The sequence below is a fragment of the Cimex lectularius genome, unplaced genomic scaffold (genome assembly GCF_000648675.2).
Source record: "Cimex lectularius strain Harlan isolate CLEC.00 unplaced genomic scaffold, Clec_2.1 scaffold32, whole genome shotgun sequence".
Taxonomy (NCBI): Eukaryota; Metazoa; Arthropoda; class Insecta; order Hemiptera; family Cimicidae; genus Cimex; species Cimex lectularius.
This window is the reverse complement of record NW_019392689.1, coordinates 1740265-1762037: the sequence shown is the minus strand read 5'-3', so window position 1 is coordinate 1762037 and position 21773 is coordinate 1740265. Positions and strand designations below refer to the sequence as shown.

The following is a 21773-nucleotide window of genomic DNA, read 5'->3' as shown; positions in this document are numbered from 1 at the left end:
CGTGATATTGAAATGCTTATTAAAACTCTGGGACAAAATTAAAACAATTATTATCCGTCCGTCTTTTTTTTTCGTTAGAATTTACTTTTTTTAAACTTTTTTAGACAAAGACTCAATTATTATATGTTATAAAACGTGAAACACAAATTAATTATATATTGATTAATCAAGTACAAATCAATTTATACTACAAGTGGATGGAATTTTTTGCCCGTCAGTGTATATGCACATAAAAAACAAAGCGCTTCAACAATCAACCCATTGATGAAATAATATGAAAATTTATATGAATTTGGATCCTTAAACCTCTAAGCCACTGATAATATCGATTTAGCCAACCCTAATATCTGCGTCGGCCCCAGTGAAAATATATAACATCTCAGCTGTACTGGATGATATTATATTCGGGAAGCTGGGTTCTGTGACCCTTCTCCAGTCTCCGTGCCAAGATATATTTTATTTAACGACCATTTTTCTCGTAACCCCTTTTCGCCGGATCGCCTTTCTGTTGGCTGCACTTAAAAACATTCCTATTCAATCTTCTTTACGACATCGTTAAAAAATACTTTCAATTTTCCCCCGAATTTTCTTTATTTGGAGATTCTTTAATTATTTGTCGAGGATTAGCGAGTAAATTGGAAAAATTAAAAGGTTTGACGTGCAGTATCAAATAATGCAAATTATTCTCATTAAGTACATACTTATTATCGAGTACTTTGGGGGAGTAAATGTCACCAGGCTGGTATATTTATATTGTGTGGTGATTGTACATAGATACGTTTTATTTCTATTCTGTATTTGACAACCTGAGGTTCAAACGAGAGGGTAGTATTTTAAGATGTCGACGTTGTATATATATAAATGAATATATATAAATGAAAACACGCAGAGGGCTGGCGATGACCACAGCAGTTTGTGGGCGCATAAACCTCCTACTTTATATAAGTATTGTACATAGTTCTTATAAGTTATTCGCTTATGCTCATTCCGTAAATATTTAATTAGAATTTTTAGTAGAAAAAGAAAAAGCAGAGATCAAAATATGATAGGTTTCTTCTAATTACATATTACATACATATTTTCATATATCTAGTTTCCTTATCTCATTATTGTTTGTTTAAAATATTATATTTACTTATATCTTAATATTTTATAATTTATTTGTTTCTTCTCGGTTTTTTCCTCTTTGTTATGTTGGGCTACCAACAATGGAGTCATATGTGCTCTCAAATTGGGATGGCCGAGGGGTTCTCGATATACCGCAGTCGGCCCACTCACTCATTCACACAAATAAATAAATACATACATACACACTTAAAGCTATCTTTACAATATTATAAATGGGAAACACCCCCCCCCCCGTTTCCTTAATAATCGGAATAGGGGATCCAATAATCCACTCTCGTGCCCATTGACCGTCTTTATGTCGGGTGCCATTCCTCGCTCCCTGTGAGGGTCCTAGGCATGGCACTCCTCGACATCCTGAGCAACTCTTCTCTACAAAGGGGACACACCCAAAAGCTGTCAATCGGGTAATTTCTATCAAACCAACAGAATCAAATGTACTGAAACACGGTTTTACTAGTTATTTATACTTTTTAAAGGATATATATAATTTTAGTATAAAAATAATTTTGTCATTATAAAATCAATGCCATACGTCAAGAGACACTGCCGAAAATCTCGATATTGCAAGTAAAAACAGCGAAAAAAGGCGGACCCATAAAGATTGCAATGCCTTACTTCCTTGTTACCTTCTAGGGTGATTTTTCTAAGTTGTAATATAAATATTACAATAGATTATACTTGATAATTAATTTGATTTATACTTAATAAACCCCACAGATCAATTCAAATGTCTTTTTTCCTTCAAAATCAACGAGGACGGACGGATCCATAAGGATCGACATTGTTACTATTATCTCGGTATTTCGATTTATTAACTTACACAGTTCATAAGGACAGATTTTTTTAAATAAAAAAATCTTTCTTGAAATCAACAGAGTAAAATGAACTATTGAACTATCTTCGATGATTTTTGCGTTTACAATTACTATTCAAAATCATCAGATTAGTTTCAGTCTTCGGCCACAGAACACGACATTGAGTAAATTTTTATGAATGCATAAAGCATCGAGATAATGAAGAACTATTGTAATATCAGTTCTTCTCTGAAATAGTAGAAAGATTATCAGAAAAATAAAAAATTAATGAGAATGGAATATGGCATGATATGTTTTTTCTATCTTTTGAAAGGTTTTGTTTTAACAAATGATCCGAGACCATTATAGATAAAGTGTTTACAGTTAAAATCTTGATTTTTCTCAGAATAAACCCATCTTGAACCAACGGACCAATTTTACTGAGTTAGAGTTTATTTATAGTTAGTTTTTTTTACGTTTTTTTACGAGGGTTCGCAACAGCAGCGGTTATACAACCCTCGGGGTGCCAGTGTTTTGGAAAAAAGCCCATTTGTAAGTATGTCGGGTTGGAATGCAGGGCCGCTGGATTCGAACCCGGGACCTTCACCTTACAGTGACGAGCGTTGTATCAACGCCTAAACCGTTGCGGCCACCGACGCCCCCTAGTTTATTTATGAAAACAGAATAGTTTTATGATTTCACGCATTCGCATAACCTGGTTTTAAAAAAAGTTTCAGAACAATATTACCCAATTGACCGCGTTTTACCTTATGGATTCTTTGTAAAACCATCCAACCGATCGAAGTCATTACGTTTAAACATTTAAAAGTTTCCATTGTTTCCGATATAAAGCCCCCCTGAACAACAGCCAAGTCAAACGAACTTCAATACTCCTTTAATAATTTCGAGTTTCCGAAAAGATCCAATCTCGAAAGCAATGTACAGTCGGCTGAAATACGTTCATATATACTTTTATGAAAGTCGTAATATCAGGCAGTTCGATTCCCCCTCATCCAAACCTAGTTTAATTCAGTTGATCGAAAGATAAAGCGAGATTAGATGGGCCGGGATTATCAATTTCATCACCCTGTTGGACGCACAATATACGAATATGTAATTGATACAGTGCTCCGTGCTGATGCAACTTTTATATTTAATTAATTAATCGAAAATTTTTATCTGATGTCTTTGATCCAATCCAAGTAATAAAATCGACTTGGTTCGAACATCGTTAATTCCTTGTAGAATTACTATAAATATTAATTTAAGTTTTACAAAAAACTGATAAAATAAATATTAGTTTACAACGTCTTGTATACTATAAAACAATTGCTTTTATTGCTGCTGACTTACATTATAAAGATGTTACGATTTTTTATGACTTTCAATTACATTATCAACGGTCAATTTGTATTGTATTGTAAGTTTTAAATTAATTGGAAAAAACCTAGATATTAGAAGTTGAAATGTAAAAATTTTAAACTCACCGTAAAATGATTATTGTAACTCTATTCTCTAAAATAGTTCTGTTTCTCCCATGGGTTTTTGGTTCGAAAAAAGCTCCAGTTTGGAAGTTGGCCAAATGCATACAGTTTGCTTATGTTTGGAAACGTTTGACGAAAAGAGTGAAATTGAGCGTTGATAAACCCTATAAACAACAGTTTTTTACTTCCATTTTAGGGCAATCGTGAACCATTTTCTAACAATCAATTCGACTTGGGGATTTAAAACCTAAGATTTGTTGATCCCATATTTTCCCATGCTGATATATCTTTAATATCATAATTAAAAGTGCCGATATTATGCGAAATTGGTCATCAACAAGCTGAATAAACTGGAAATGACCCAAAATCGTTAACAAGTAAAATATTTCTCCAGATTTGCACTGTTATTTTTAAATAAAAAAATAATCATTTTGTTTTTAATCTGTTAACGTTGTTGATAGAATTGGGGCTAAATAAAAAGCATATAATGACGAAGTCGTCCGTAGTCGGCAGTAAACGGCGTTCGGGATAGGCTATCGTCAATGTCCACATGCTTGGCCCGTTATTATTTTAATCAAGAGCTTATATTGTACATGCTATTTAAAAACTAATTTTTAGTGCTATGTTGTATGTTTACATGATAATAAAGTTTTCATGTTAATCAAAAAATTCTACGTCCCGCTCGTGACACTAACTTTTTAATTTTAACCAAAACCTTATACAAAAGATTAATTAATTGAAAGAAGTAATTTATAGTATAATGGAGTTAATTTGAAAATTATAATGATTTTTCAACAAACTTTAATGACCTGTTTGTTATGTACATTAGTTTTCACTCAAATTGTTCTATTTTATTGATTAATACTGTTGCATACTTGGAGTGAAAAAGTTATTTATCCAGAAAAAACAACCCTGAGGTATTTTGAAGAAGATATTCTCCCCGGTTGAATGTTATTTGCTCAGCTTTTTAATTATGGCCACAACGGCAAACGACGTATAATCGATAATCGATATAAATCGACAATAATTCTGGCTTAAAAGTTTCGCAGATTTTAGTGAGTGTAGATTTGCCTTAAAACAATAATGTATACTTGGATCTGATACTTTTCTATTTTTCATAAGGCCAAATTAGGAACTACCTTTGAGTCAATTTTGTATCGTTTATGTTACAAAACTTCAAATTGAAAATGTCAATTTCTGGGATGTGTCCCATTTCTTATAAAATTATATTCATATGTCAAAATTGGAAATAACTTATTTCCTTTTTACTTAAAATGACGATTGATTTATCCGATGCAACAAAAATATGTTTTTGTTCTGATATAATTATCGATTGTTAGGAATTCTGTGTAACAAAATTCAAGAGTTCAAATTTCTATTTGTGGTAAAATGACGATCATTTTCTTACAAGATTATTATGAGGAAATTGGAATATGGAAGGAAAATGGAAACCTTTTGCAATTTGGATAAGATCTCTCTCTCTCTCTCTCTCTCTCTCTCTCTCTCTCTCTCTCTCTCCCTCCCTCCCTCTCTCTCTCTAAACGATAGTTTCTGCAAAATTTAAAGTAGACATTTTTACTTTTGCTAAGATAATCAAAAATAAATTAATCAGAAGTTTTATTTTGCGCCAATATTAGTGTCATATGCGTAGGACAAGAATTCTTGCGGAAAAATTCCTAAACCTTTCTGTTTATAGTAATAATAATAATTTAGTAAGGGTTCAATAATGTTACAATCCTTCGCAATGAGAGACTGAAATTTGAGATCGCCTGTAGACATATTTAAGGTGGTTTGTGTTTCTATACAGTTATATTCATTGTTAAATAAATTGTACAAATATGTTTTCGTAATGTGAAATTAATATAGGACCTGATGATGACCTTAAAATAGATCGAAAGCTAGGCAGTAGCAACTAAATTTGCTTTCTTCTTCAAGACCATACCTTGATCCAGAGTGTTCGTATAACAATAATAGCAATAATAGTAATTTAGTAATAATAGTAATAATCACGGTCCTTGGCAATGTTGGGAATGAGTCGGTCTTTAAGGAAATTTGAGATGGCCTGTAAAAAACTTAAATATGTCAGTATGTCGTATTTTGGTTTGTTTTGCCCTGATGATGGCCTTAAAATTGGTCGAAAGCATGCCAGTAACAAACAACTGAATTTACTTTCTTTTTCAAGAACATACATTGAACCAGAGTGTTCATGAATAATAATAATAAAGCTTTTGAATATTACATTACTTTTACGAGATGAAATAAGAAGAAATACATAAATAATCGATACGGCAAGGAAATTTCATCTGCCGGAAGATGTTCTTAGCAAATGCATTCATGAATACATAATATTTATAATCATATATAATTAGGCATAAAAACATACAGATACATAATAAATGATAGACAAAAAAATTTAAAGAAAAATCTCCAAAGGCAATTAAATGAAGTGTGGTCTACATTGATGATTGAATGAAAAGAAGTAAAAATATATCCTTTTTCCTAAAAAATAAAATTCATGGTCCAGATTTTTTCTGTAAATCCAAGCTGCTCCGGTGTACTCCGTCAGTGCTCACCAATTTGATCCATCCAGCAAATTTATATAGTCTTGTCTTGACAACACACTGCGTCCGAAGAATAACGTTCTGTTTTCGGAATCGCAACGAAGAGAAAATTCTTTCAAACAGAGAACAATCTTCCCGATCTGAAACCTTGTAGGGTTCGAAGTTCAGGATTAGTACTTCTCCCCTTAGCTTTACTAACCACCTATTAGAAGTTGTTTTTAAACTTTCCTTATTTTTACCCACCAATCTTTACCTACCAACTTCACATTTGGGTTGAGTCTTTGTACAGCGTATAATGAGAATTCACAACCCTGGAATCTTTAAGAAATCCTGTTAAGCTTCTGACAAGGAATCAAGACTAACTTTCGCTTTTTTGGGATCACAAAAATAGAAACTAGAGTCATAGGATAGCGTTAACAATATTTTTTTTATACTAGAGATTCCACGTTGAAGCCCAAAATATCCCTTTTTTTCCATTCTAAACTTAATATTCGAACTATACATTTAAAGCGAGTTCTGAGATTATAAAGAAATATTGGATCCAACTTAAAATAATATAGGTTGGAGAGAAACAAGGAAGAGTAAACATTTATGAACAAAAAAAATTGAACCCTTTCCACATCCTGTAAATATTGAAGTCCCTAAACTTGTAAAGCGTAGCGAAGAACTGCTACAGTTAATACCTCTAGTTTGCCAATTAAGGTGATTGAAAGGTGTGTGTGTAATTGCCCGATTCCAGATGGTGTTAATTGCAAATTTAGAGGTGCTGCCTTTTTCTTTAATACGTTTTTTAAAGGATAACTTAGAAGTGAGAGTGACCACCAAATACTCGTACTCGTTGATAACAGTGATACTATTGTTTTGATATGTACAACGTGCACGATGTCTACCTCCATTCCGAATTACCAATTTGATTTTTCTAAGTTGACTTTAAACCCCCCAAAGGTCGCAGTATGGTACCAACTTATCAATGTTGATTTTATCATCTTCTGGGCTTTCTGAAAGTATGACAAAGTCATCTGCATAGAGTAAAATTTTGACCACAACGCCATCGATCTGTACCCCGTTATCCAGTGCATCAATGAGATCATTTATGTATAAAGAGAACAAGAGAGGGCCCAGCAAACAACCTGGTCGAATACCGCCGATTTTATGTTGGAAAACACTGATTTTCCTTTAGGACACCATATGCAGGCTTTTGAGGTATTGATTTCTAGTGCTGCTACAAATTGTGACTTAAGGCAAAGATTGTAAAGTTTATAGAAAAAAGAACTCGGTCTACGGAATCAATCTTTTCTTTTGTATTAAAATAAATATTCATACTCATCGAATAAACAAAATTTAAAAGGCGAAATATCCGTTTGCGTAGGAATAGAGTTCATTGCTTAGAAGATTCATTCAGCAAATTTTAAACTTTTTTTTTATATTAAGGATTAATAACCAATTTTTCAAACATTTGTAAAGGTATAATTATTTTCATCCGGTTTTTGATTTGATCATATTGGTTTTATTGGTTTTACTTACTGGTTTAATTTTAAAATTGAAATTTTTTCAATAAAATGCATTGTAAACACTTTTAACGTTGGTTGAATCATGTAAAAGCGTTTTTCTTACCAACTGTTATAATTGAAAGTCTTTTCAGAGTTTTAAAATCCCAAAAACGTTTTTCTGTAGCATTCAGAAGATCACTACTGTTTTAAGTTATGCCTTTCCTGCCTAAATTTTTTTGCTAAATCGGTGGTGCACGAATCTTGAATTATGCATTACAATCTGAGCACTTAACGAAGAGCTTATAAGTGTCCGGATTCCAAGGAAAAAGCGAGGTTTGAATATTATAATTAAAGACCGTTTTATAATAATAATTTTTAAGTTTTCTTGGAATTGATTAACAATTGGGTCTGTCTTGGTATAATGAACCCATCGAACTTTTAAATTTTTCATCTGCTTTGCAAATGAAGTTAAACCAGTAGGTACTGTAAGTTATAATAAATTCGAAAGTTTTAGCCATATATTTTAAAATATTTTTTCTAAATTATTTGTTTTGTAATTATTGTGGAGTGCTTTCCGACGGCGTTTATACACTGTATCAAGTTGTTTAAGTTTGTATGTTTATTGTTTTAGGTTGAAGCGAGAGGAAAGGGGCGCGTGGTCACACCGCCCTTTGCATTAATCATGGAAGACAATACAATTAGGCGACAAGCAACAAGGTAAGAGACAACCCTTGTTTGTACGATAAATCTGACCTGTGTCAGACAAATGTTTTCCTTATCCCCCCCCCCCAAATAATGAGATGACCTCCTGATAAATGTTTACTATAAAGTTTAAGATAGGATGGATAAATAGATAGTAAACCTCGCAAAGATTTAACTGAACTGGTTACTGGACATTTCAGTTTACTATCTTTATTCTGATATTTTTAGATCACGTTATGTCTGAATTTATTGATAACTTCCTGCCGTCTTTCTCACCATTTTATTACATCCGGTCAAAATGCTTCTCTTGAATTCCGGCTTTCAATTCCTCAGTGTTCACAATTTTTGCATAAAATTATCATTCATCGGAACACATTTTTTTCTTAGATAATGGTTGTACGACCGAGCCCAAATGCATTGATGTTTTGCCAAAAAGGGTTATTCTTTCTATATAAGTTCTTGGTTGAGATTAAAAAGTGTCGATAGCGGGATTCGAACCCACGTCCTTCGGCTAAATACCATTTGTAAGTATTTCAGGTTCGAATGGAGGGCCGCTAGATTTACCTTACCACCTTTACCTTACAGTGATGAGTGCCGTGTCAACGCCTAAACCGTTGCGGCCACCGACGCCTCCATACCTAACTTAAGCATTTCCCTTCGAAAGGTAGATTGAGTTAGTGCCCGAGGGGATCGAATTCACGATAGCTCAAGTGATAGAGCAGCGGCCGGCGTATTTAGCCGAAGGTCGTGGGTTCGAATCCCGCTCGTGACACTGACTATTTTATCTCAAACAAGACCTTACATAGAAAAAATAATTAATTGAATGAAGTAACTGGGTCAATTGACCACTAAAACGTAAATAGAAATGACTATTATTTTCTTAACAACTTTATATTTTGCATTATTTTGATGTAAAGTAAACTTAATGTAATTCCTGTATTACAGGCGGGCCAACTAGTCCAACTACCCGCGTTAGGTGGCACGGATGAGAAGTCAAACCAGTTTACATTAAATTTTTCAACCATTATCTATGGAAAAGCCATGGGCTATTCCGGGATTCGAACACACAACATCCTAACCACTCTCTCTCGCTGCTCCATTGACTCTTTTGAAGTATTTATAAAGATTCCTTTCCGATAGAAAAAATAATCTGTGGCATTTATGAAAATCAATATTAGTTCAATTAGCTCTACTATTGGTCTTGTCTTATATTCTCTAACAAACAGCCGGATTTTTAAAAAAAATTGTATTATATTTTTTGTGAGGTATGTTTTTTAGATCATGGGGATTTTTGAGACTAATTTATCATTTTTGGTTTTGTTACGAGTTGGAGGTCAAATAAAGAAGATCCAACTAGTAACATTAAGTGCTGCAGGTCGATAACTTCAGCTTCATTTTTTGGTTTTGGTTAAAAAACCAATTCCCTGTACTTTTTTAAACAAGTAAATTCATTAGAAAGTACAATTCATGTTTAAATAAATAATAATGTAAAATAAATTTATTTACAAAAATTAAAAAATTAATAAAAATTGTAAAAAGAACACTGTAACCATTGTATTCGAATTTTACTGAAAACTTGTCAATGATCATTGCTTATAGAAAATGACCTTACATTTCATAGGGAGAGACGTTTAGAGAGATTTAAGAGGAAAGGTTCATCCTGTTCATTTTTAATTTCTATAAAGTAAAATTTACGCCTTAAGGGCTCAACCTAGTTTAATTATTGGGGCATCGTTCAAGGCAGTATTTCATGTTAAAAGTGCCTTTTGGGGGAGATAGAATAGAAGCATCTCCTTCCGTACGTAAGCTCTTTCTACGTACATTTCGCTAAACGATCGACGAAACTGTGCGAAACTTGGCCTGATTTTCGTAATTTATGCCTTTGGTTGTCAAAATCAGTAAAAGGCCCCAGGTACCATGGGATCAATAACGGTGAAGGGGCTTGCAAAACATATTAATAAAAAAAGGGTTTTCATTAACTAATAAACAACAGAATTTAATTAAACATCAAAAGCCATTTAACCACCCCACGTTTCTGTTAAAAGAGTGAAGAAGGAGTTTTTTTGTTATTTAGCGTGTGTAAAAGTTCTTAAATTGTGATTACGTATATAAACGTTGTCAAAGAATCTGTCCAGATCTTCACATACAACAACGTTTATTAATTAAAATCCAAAAGCTAGGATCTAAGCCTTATACTCCTCCAAAGCACGCTCATTCCATAAAAATCTAACGAAGTCTAGCCCACTCGTCTCCAGGACCAACTGTCAAATGTCCCCTAACTTTGACTCACATTCCATACACGTACATACTACCAATCACTGGTTGGTGACTAGTTACCCTTAACATACTATGTGGTAGGTTTAGTGACCGTTAGTTAATTATTATTCGGAGATGGTGAGATGTGGTCTGGTGTGACGTAGGTTTCAGAAAAATCATTTTCTTTATCGTGCCAACGTTTCGATCTTTATTGAGATCATCTTCAGGGCTCAAAGTGTTTGTTTTTCGTGTAGATGTGTCATTCTTGTCTTTCGTGATGAGAGGGCACACTGAAGGCACGCCCTGAAGATGATCTCAATAAAGATCGAAACGTTGGCACGATAAAGAAAATGTTTTTACAAATTGCTGTACTGGGGTTTCCTTCTCCTTTACTATTTTTCATTTTACACACAAAATGTGTTACTAAGACCTTTACACATCCTCATTATTGTGGTTCAATACAGTTAATACAATAATATAATATATACAGATGTAATAATAATGCAGTAATGTTTACACAATTAATTATTAATTAGTTACACAACTAATTAGCTATATAAAGAAACGGTCTTCTCTCAACACGGTCATTCTGAGTGGATTCGTCCTAGAATCCATTAATAGCATTTGAAATATCCATGTTTTTTCTTAAAAAGTTTTTAAATGACCAAATAATTACGGAACCCTGTGAGAATTATAAAATAAACTAAATATTACAATAAAAATTAATAAAATATCGTTTTTCTATTTAACAAATCTTTTAAAATAACTTACTCTTCTTCAATGTGTCAACTCATTCTTCTTAGAAAATAATTTCAATTAATTAAGGTTTTTATCTTAATTAAAAACCTCAATTAATTGAAAGATATTAATTGGTCAAGCGGACCTCGAAAACTAGTGAATTTAATTAGAAAATAGTCTTCTCCTAACACCGATGTAATCTGCAAAAACAACAACAATTATTAAGAGTACTCAGGCAGGTGCCCGCACAACATTAGAAATAATTAAATTCACTTATTTCGTGGTCCGCTTGACCAATTGATATATTACAATTAATTAAAGTTTTTAGTAGAGATAAAAAAGTCAATGTCACGAGCGGGATTCGAACCCACGATCTTCGGCTAGATACGCCGCTGCTCTACCACTTGAGATATCGTGACCTCGAAAAATGGCAAAAAGGAGGGAAAATTCAAAAAGGTGCGGTTGAGATGGGAAATTGGTGTCAGAGTGGATCGAGGTCACGATATCTCAAGTGGTAGAGCAGCGGCGTAATTAGCGGAAGGTCGTGGGTTCGAATCTTGCTCATGACCCTGGCTTTTTCATTTCAACCAATACCTTACATAAAGATTAATTAATTGAAAGAAGTTATTTGGTCAATCGGACCACGAAATATACTGGATTAGAAATAATCCTAAAAATGCAGGCCATTCGCAAAACGAAAAACTTAAGCACCGTAATGGGTAATAAAGAAGAAAAATCATGAAACGGTCCTCCTCCAGCCAGCATAGATAGATCTCTGTCTCCTCCACTCTTACCATCTATGATCAACCCACATGCTATCATCTCACACAAAAACTCAACAAACTCAAACTCCAAAATCACATCATCAACTTTCTGCATGTTCTGTACTATGGCGAAACATCAATCGATTCCTGACCTTATTATTATTTTTTTTTTTTTAAGAACATAAAATTCTTAACTTTAAATGGAAGAACAGTTGCTTTTCCTTTGTCATACTTTAATTCATCATATTTTAAGATTATTATAAGATCTTCCGACATATATATGAATAGAAACTTAATTAATTTTCCGGTAATTGCTTTTTTTTTTTAGTCGTTAATTACTATTATTTAGGTTGATTTTTATTTTTTATTTTATTTATTTATTTATTTTTTTTTTTACGAGGGTTCGCAACAGCAGAGGTTATATCAACCCTCGGGGTGCCGGTGTTTTTGAAAAAGCCCATAAGTATGTCAGGTTGGAATGCAGGGCCGCTAGATTCGAACCCTGGACCTTTACCTTACAGTGATGAGCGCCGTGTCAACGCCTAAACCGTTGAGGCCACCGATGCCCTCTTTGTTCCATGTTATTAGTGTTTCTGTCTCTTACTCCTTAAAATCATTCTTCATCATTATGATTTAACTTGGTATTAATATTGGTCTATTGGTCTATCTAATGATGTTTAGCCGTTTATTATGTTCTTTTTTTCCGGTTGTTCTCTGTAGATCATGAAGAAGACGATGTATCGTCGAAAACTTAGCGTTACTATAAAAGCATTGTTTGTTTTCTGATCACAGCCCTAATTCACGAGACTATTACATTTTTTTTTTCAAAGAGGCATCAAGCAATCAAAACGTTTTACATAGAAAACTTACATTTATCTATCAAACTGTCCTATAACTTTATAAAATTGTCTAATGCTTATATTATATATTATTGAAAATAATTTGAGGCGCTTTTTTATATCCAGCCTGTTGGACCTACTTCCTATATGTTCCTTTGTTTATGTACCACTAGTACATTTTCCCCCCATTTTTCCGGTTCTAATTCGGGCTTAATAAATCAAAAATTCTCTCTTTCTCTCACTCTCACTTTCTAAAATCATTCTTCATCATTATGATTTAATGTAAAAACTCATTGCCTTTACTTTCCTGTTAAGAATCGAGGCAAAATCGTAAAAACCCTGTGGATTTTCTGTCATTACATAATCTTTCGCGCATTGAATCAATATTGATGTTAATCATTATTATTTTATTTTATTATATTATTTTATTATTTGATTTTTTATAATCAAAACAATGCATCGGATGCGTGTTTGATCAAAATGGGTTAACATGCGTTTATTCTTATATTTTCAATGTTAGATTCCAAATCAAGATTTTATTTTTGTACTCAAATAGAACAATGTAAACTAGTATGAAAAACATCACAAATACCATATCCTGGTGATTTATATAATTTGTTTTTACGTTTATCGTAAAAATTTTCTCTTAAAATTACCCGAGTCGTTTTATTTAATAAAAAGTATGTTTGGGAAATTTCATTTGGTATTGATTTTTTCTTTGTGAGTGGCGAAAGCTAAATTCGTTTCACCCTCGTTATTCTCCATTTTTGACATCTTTCCTCTTGTAATAACGTATTACAAAGTCTGCAATGTATTTTAAAATATTAAGGGAAGATAAATAAATCGTGAAATCAGGAGCACGCGAAAAATATCAGAGAAAAATTATTAAATACATATTCCTTTTAGATTATGTATTCGTTATTTTTGTTTATAAACATTTATAAAGACAAAGAATTATTAGTAAAAGTTCCTGTTACATAAATTACGAAATGAGGGAACATCGGAAACAACGATATCGAAATAATGTAGCCGGAAATTTATTTTTCCATACTTCTGTGTGCGGAATATTTTATTATTTTCTCTCTACCAACAAAATTCAGTTTGTAGTTACACTTTTCTTCCCGTTCATATAGAAAGTCCAGTTTATGCGTTTTGTTGGCAAACGGTCATAAAATATACTGTATTTTTGATCTTGTTGAATGCACTGCATTTGTAAATGTTAATCCTAATTTTTAATAACGGATTTACTTAAACTATCACATAAACATGAAGATTACTCATTTTGTAAACAAACACCTTTTCTCCATTTTTATTCAGTTCTATTCTCTTTCACCATGGACCGACATCATCTGGTATTAGAAATTGACAATATTATTGTGAATGAGTCATCGAGGTCACCGGCAAGTGGATATCGCAGAGGCAGTTGGCGTTTCTCAGAGCGTGGCTTTAGCCCGATTCCGAAGGACTGGAAGTACAAATAGGATGACTTGTAGTGGATCTCAGGGCATTACGCCGCTAAGGGAGGACAGAAATAGGCCATTACTGCAAGAAGGAACCCTTTCCATAGTGCCCGCAAGATCCTAAATGAAATGATAGACCCTTTGAGACGACCTGCTGCTACAGCCAGCCACCGGCAACTCAGTAGAATGTGGTGCAAAAGAGAACATTAATTGGAATACTGCTATATTTACTGATGAGTCGCTTTTCTGCCTGTATAGTGATAGCAGGCGCCGAAGAGTGTACCGAGAACAGGGGATGCGTACAACGTTCCAGTTCGTGCTCCCTTCAGTGCAATTTGGAGTAGGCGGTGTAATGGTCTGGGCTGGGATTTACACTGGAGGAGGAATTGGACCCCATATTGTTGAAGGAAACTTCACTGTAGGCAGTCCATTATGTCCAAGAAATTATCGAGGAATACCATGGATCTCATTGGCAGGGATTTTCGATTTCTGGATGACCATGCCAGACAAGATAGAGGTAGAGTTGTTCATCAATGTTTAGAAATGATAGGATTTTCCCATCTACCCCTTTCCCTATTGTCTCCAGACCTCAATCCAATTGAGCCCATGTGGGATGCGATGCAGAGAAGGATTTTCAATCACCATTTTAAAACCTTTTTTAATATTGCTGATGTTAATGTTACTCCAGATCGAGATGACAGCAAGGAACCGCGTTGTCTTGATAGAATTTTACATTACGAGAGTGAAGAAGTAACCCATTAGTTACATTCCTATCGCAGCACTATTCAATGGATTCAATTCAGTGGATTGTCAATATTTCTTGATGGAAAGGTCGACCTAGGGCATTGGGATGAGTGTCCAGAGTTTTATGGAGTATCTTCTTGCATGTATCTTCTTGCGGTTTCGAGGACAAATGGGATCTATGTAGATAGTAAGGATACATACGACGTAGGGAGCTGTACATTTCGAAAGATTTTGGGCTAGAGGGACTAGATTCTTTAGAGGTTGGAACGCTTGGTTAAACTCCACAATTCACTTTTATAAGCCATGAAGTTGAAATAGTATTATGTGAATGAGGTGTTCGTTTTGTAGTGAAAGATTCCATCTGTTTTCAATTGCTCTTTTACGCAGTTTATATCATCTGTTCAGCTATATTATTTTGAGGGGTTCAGAGTCTTTTTTTCGATCTAAAGTTCAAATAGCGAACGACATTGATTACTGAGAGGAGAACAGAATCGTAGTAGATTGGAAGAGAGGCGATATGGTGGAGAGAGGAGGTTGTTTGGCAAGATCGGTTTCGCTCAGTCTGATCCTTTCTTTCTTTGAGTCTTGCAAACAGGTCCTGGAGGTTTCTGAAAGCACTATTTGGTCAAGGTCTTGTAAAAATGGTAGTATCATGTCCATATGTGAAGAGAGTGAAGATTGTGCAGTGTATACTGAATAAAGGATGGGGCCCAGGATGCTGCCTTGCGTAAAACCTGATTGGCATTGTGAATTTACATTAGAATTTGCATTTGAATGTATATTTATATTTGAAAGTACCAATCGGACAGGTGGGATTTTTGGCTGATGTAACTAAGTAGATTTTTGGGGACCGCGGTAGCCGAGTGGTTAGCATGAGAGACTCTCACGCCGCGGTCGTGGGTTCGATTCCCACCGTCGCCTCTGGCCCTTTTTTCACAATAACGTAATAAAGTAAAAATAAAGTTCACAATAAAGTAGATTGGAGGAAATCCATTAATTTCCAGAGTAACTGGTTAGGGATGGTCATATAGCCAAATGGTTACAAGGAGAGGCTAGGAAAAGCTCACTTAGCCTCCAGAAACAATTAAATTGGATAGGAACTAAACAATTCGGGTGTACAACCATAATCAACAAAATCAGACACCCATTTTTAGAAATGGGGACTGACTATATGATCCGGAAAACATTCTTTACAAATACTGTAAAGTCTCAATGGAGTGTGAAGGAGAGGAAGAACAAACGAAGGAACCGGATCGGGCGTTTCTTTAACAAAACATGAGCAATCGAATTCATTAAGGAAGTACACTTCGGTCTTTCAAGCAGAAATAGCATCAATGCTTGTGCCCTGGAAAATCTTAAAAGAGGTTACACTGGCAAAAAACTCCTCATAAGATCTGATAGCCAAGCAGCTATTAAACCATTGGCATGTAAAATAATCATATCAAAATTGATCAGTGAATGCATCCAAAACCTGGGGAAACACAACAACCTGATGATATCTTGGGTGCCTGGCACAATGGAATTTTGGGTAACGAGAAAGCAGACAGACTGGCCAGAGAAGGATACGTAGGCCCCGAACCTATACAAAATATATATAGGATAACAAAAACAAATATAGAATCCTCCTTCGCAGAATGGATCCAAACAAAACAAAAGGAGAAGTGGATAAACTCCACTCAAAATAAAGCGGTGCTAGACGTAGTAAACTTATGATGAAACAACCCTCACCAAGACTAGCAAAACCATTGCTGCAATTGTAGAAGGCCCAACTCAGAGGAGTGGCGGGAATACTAACCGGTCACTGGCATCTGAGAAAATATCTACACAACATGGGTACATACAACGAAGATCCCATTTGCAGATTATGTAATGAGGAGGAGGAAACATTGAATGCAAAGTGACAGCTCAATGAAGATTTAACCTAACATACGGGAAAAACTTAGGGAATTAAATTGTAGCTGCGACAGTCAATGACCTGCGACTTCTAAGGAGAAGGATTGAGTCTGTTGCTCTGAACTAAGGAACTAGGAAGGTACAATAAGACAAATGGCCGCAGTGCCTAGAGAGCACAAATCCGGCTTCTTAGTATCCTTTTTTTACCATACCAAGCCAGACTAAAACAGCTTCCTTCCACTCTAACGAGAATGCTATTATATCTACCACCCTGTTGCATTGAGAGGTAGAGTGATGTTGCCTGAATTCGCATGGGCTGGAATGACACACGATCGAGTTTTCCTGGAGGAACGGAGGTAATAAAATGAAAACAGGGTTTTTTGAGAGGTGAGGGTTATGAATTTGACCTGTGATGGAGTGCAGGACTTGGAAAAGAAAGTAATGTGGGTAGTCTAGGTTCTGTTGAATGTTCGGGATTGCTTCGGCTGGGTGAGTAGTAAAAATGTAAGATAAGTAGGATTCAAAAAGAGAGGATTTAAAGTAAAAAATCTAGACGTCATTTTTGTATAGAGCTTAAAGACATTTGTAAATTGTATATTCTTAATTTGGCATTTGTGTCTTGCAATCTCATTTTGTAGATTTCTTATCTGTTCTAATGTTCGTAAATTCATCGTTTTGAAGTTGGTATTTGATTAAAAGAAGTAAGGTAGTTCAGAAAATGTGGAATAAAGGAAAAATAGTAATAACTAGTTAGTAATAAAAGCATGTTTTCCTAAGATTACAAACCCAAATCTTAGGTTTAATTAAATATTTCCACAAGTACATGCCACCCCCCAGGGCAAATCTTGTTTTCACTAATGCCTATCCTACGTCATCCGTAGAATCTGAAGCGAGGATCTTATCTGCTCAGCAAAGCTCTTTCAATATTTATGTATTTGCCCCGAGCCCTCTCTTTATTTGTCATCCCCAGGACTCGCCGGGTAGACGTGAAAATTTCCGGGCTCTCGTGATTTATCCCCGGGACCATTTTCACCCGATCGAATGCCGTGAATCCTGTGACAAATTCCTTTCATTCCGTGCGTTCGTCAATGTTAAAAAGTAGTAAATCATCATGGCAATAACTGACAGGTTTGCACTTGTGCTTGTACTAGCCATTCGGCTATTTCGAAAGGTTATTTTTCTATAATAATTAATATCATGTTAATATTGCCGGTTGATTAAATGGTATTAAAAGGAAGCTTTAATCTGACAAAAGAACCTCTCAGTCCATCAACAATATAAAAATAATAAATCGTGTATAGTATGTTTTTAAATGCACAATTGTTGTTAACAATGGTCAGCCAGTAGACATGATCGATCAACAATCAATCACATTTAGTTATCAGATAGACAGACCGTTTGCCAATAATGGACAGAGGGTGATTAAGATATAATTAATGTATTTAGCCGACGATAAAACACCTTTTTTTACAACATGAGCGTATTTTTCATCTAACCATCTAAAATTACTTAGTATGAGACTATTTACACGAGTAAGGCAAACCGAAATGAATAATCCAACCTCATGGACAAATGAACGTTTCCCACAGTGTAAAATAGTAAGGGAGATTAATGTTTCGGCATTCCCCCAAAGGTGTGCTCGCCGCCTGAACTAAATTGCTCCCATGGGATTTAACGCAGACGGATTCAAAAGCTCGGGTGGACTTTTTATTACAAATTTTGCCGTCAGCATGATTTACGAAGGTGAGCTGTTTAATAACGATTGCCGGAATGTCCAGGAAATCTATTCCTGGTTTGTATTTTCCAGTTGGAATGGGCCAGCATTCGCATCCTGGTGTAGACAGCAACAGTCTTGATTTCTGAGTCAAAATCCACTTCCTGTATCTATTTTACGCAAATAAGTACATTTGTGAGATGGAAGAAGAATACCATGAATAAAACAAGAATTATGCATTTTAATAGCGCTTTTTTTTGCTAATTCTAGTCATCTATGCCATTATGTTAAATAAATATTATTTATTTTTAATTCTTCATACCCTGTAGGGTTTTCCTGCTTTATTCAACAAATGTTTACCCTATTAACTCCATTTTTTTACCGAATACAAACTAAAAGAAAACGGAAAAGAAATTAATTGAGGACGATATTAAAAATGTTCATCTAATGATCCATTTTTAAAACTTAGCAAATAATTGAAACCTTGTAAAATAAAAAGAAAAAATCATTTTTTGATAGTTTTTAGTTAATTATTTGCAACACTATCTTAAATATTAATCATTGTAGATGTTTTGCTTTCCCTGATGTAAATTCAAATATTTACCACATAGGTTTAATGATTTCTGTGAATTCAGATGTTTCTAAATGCAGAATTGATGTTAACAATGGTCAGCCAGTAGACATGATCGATCAACAATCAATTACATTTAGTTATCAGATAGCTTTTTCGGTCATGTGGACTAAAGACCGTTTGGCAATAATGTCAGAGGGTGATTAAGATATAATTAATGTATTTAGCCGACGATAAAACAACTTTTTTTAACCTAGTAAAATATAAGAAAAAATCAATTTTTGATAGTTTTTAGTTAATTATTTGTAACACTATCTTAAATATTAATCATTGTTGATGTTTTGCTTTCTCTGATGTAAATTCAAATATTTTCCACATAGGTTTAATGATTTCTGTAAATTCAGATAATTAAGGGTTTTATGTTCAAACCGTTTCTGACTTGTTGAACCGGGTTTGGTAAATAAGAGTTTTATTGACCCGATTACCCTAATCCCCGGGGGTCTATCCTCAAATTACGTCAGATTTGACACAGTAAACCTCCCTGATTGAAGAGGCGTCAAAACATAAAAATGTCCCTTATTGGACGGGCTATCTATCGCCTGATGAACTACTTGTTATTGTCCCTTTCGTCCTATAACATTCCATCATCGTGGACATTTTTTATGACTTGCCGTAAATTAGAAATAATAAGCCGTTCGAATTTATGGTTTGCTAAATGTTGTACGAAATATGGCTTCAACAAGACTTTTTCAGCCGGCTTGAGTGCTTCGACGAGGACTTTAAGTCTCCGAAGGATCCAAGTTCACAGCGGGATGTGTCACATTATCGTTGTACTATTTCCTGAAGATATCCGCGGTGATGTATTGTTAAGCGTGTTTTCGGACAATCCTAGTTCAAACATTCGATCCGTAAGCAGCGGTGTATACTTGTTGCTGGCTAAACAAAATCGGAGGTCACGCAATTGCAAGTTCAACAAGTCAGAGCAAAACCTTTACAATTATGACAAATTGAACTGATCTATCCGATTCCCTTTTAAGTTTTCGGTTTGGTTATTTCTTAGGCTTTCAATTATGTACTTTTCGTACGGGAATATTTCAGCAATTTGTTTGCCCCGCCTGTCCTTATTGTTTCTGACCCATTTTTAAACTTTGTTGAGACCTCGTGCTCAAACTTTTCCGGGCTTTAAAATAAAGCTAAAATCAAAGATAATCAAATTCCTGATAATTGTTAAATATTTTGACTTTAATTTTAAAATTTATCCTTTGATAAGACTTTTAATTACAAGTTCGGTTGTTGTTCGGTTACAGTTGGCCGGTCAACCATTTCGTTACATCACGACTTTCATCTACACGAGAAGAGCGGGTCCACTTTTTTGTTTTTTCGTTTTTCAAAAAAATAAGTGAACAACGCAGTCACAAACTCCTTTTACACCAAAGCATTTTTGGTTGGCATGAGAGAAACAACAAATTGAATTTTTGTTTTTTTCTTTTCTTTTAACTAAGCTTAAACGTAACGGGGAAAATCTGATAATCTTGAGGATTATAAATTGATAATTCTCCTGATATCTTAAATTATTGTTGTTAATTCCATCAAAATCGGGTTCGTATTTTTCCAGGGTTAGCTCCCAAAATATAAAATTACTCGGTGATTAATGGCGTTTCACGTCATTACAGATCAGTACTGATAATGGTCTATCAGCATCATCAGATATTCATTGTTCGGCGGTTAATTGGCCATAAAGAATTTACTGGGACGATCAATTAAATTACACGAGCAGGTTTCCTCCTGATACAACGCACTCCTGACGTTAAAAATTTTTCGAATTAAATCAATGTTAAATAATTATTAATAATTGTTTAGCGTTAATATTGCATTTAATATTGATTGTATGACAATAAATTTAAGGGCGTAGATTAGACACTTGCCTAAATCGAACGAATTTCCGGAATTTCGGACCATCTAAAAGAAACAAAACATAATTTCAATTCAAATTTAAATACAACAGTGTTACATATTTTCAACAAAGGGAGAGAACTAGATTGGTTTGAGTAATTTGAAATTAAAAAATGTAAAATTGAACATGGAGATAAATGCATTAATAATATAATATATTTTGGTCTACCTCCCATTTTAAATATGTACATAAATAATATTAAACGTCCAAATAAATAAATAAATTATTTTAATTGTTATTATTTTTATAATAATTTAATAATATTAAGTATATACCATTATAATATTTAATTGTGTTATAATTCCCGCTTTTCGCACGTTCAAATTGAGCGCCAACAAAACCAGCTTCTCATTGGAACGTCGCGTTGGCGGGGGAATCGGCGGGTAGAACTCCTTCAATCTGATGATGAGCTAAGAGCTCGAAATCCGGAACGTTGGAAAACAACTTACTGTGAGTAGGAACTATCTTTTTTTTAAAAAGGATTGAACACCGCACTCACTCCATCATTCATCATTTCTATTCCTCCCTTGTAGTCTGCTGTTTGTTTTAATGTATCTGAATATTTAACTATTTTCTCTGAGTTGTTGTTCTTCTTCGTTTCATTTTCCTTTTTTCTTTATTTAAGTAAACTAACATTCTTATATAAATTATGTAAAAAATGCTTAAAATGATTGTTTTACA

At 34.2% G+C, this 21773-nt stretch overlaps 1 protein-coding gene across 5 annotated transcripts in view; it reads left to right on the top strand.

Annotated features, from left to right (window-relative positions):
* LOC106671975 (beta-arrestin-1) overlaps positions 1-21773 on the top strand; it is a 190687-nt gene that overhangs the window by 113535 nt on the left and 55379 nt on the right. For all 5 annotated transcript variants that reach the window (XM_024225878.1, XM_014403004.2, XM_014403005.2 and 2 more), the window contains one exon: positions 8089-8174. In XM_024225878.1, coding sequence (XP_024081646.1) covers positions 8140-8174 — 35 coding nt within the window. In that variant the 5' untranslated portion in view covers positions 8089-8139. The remainder of the gene's footprint in view (positions 1-8088; positions 8175-21773) is intronic.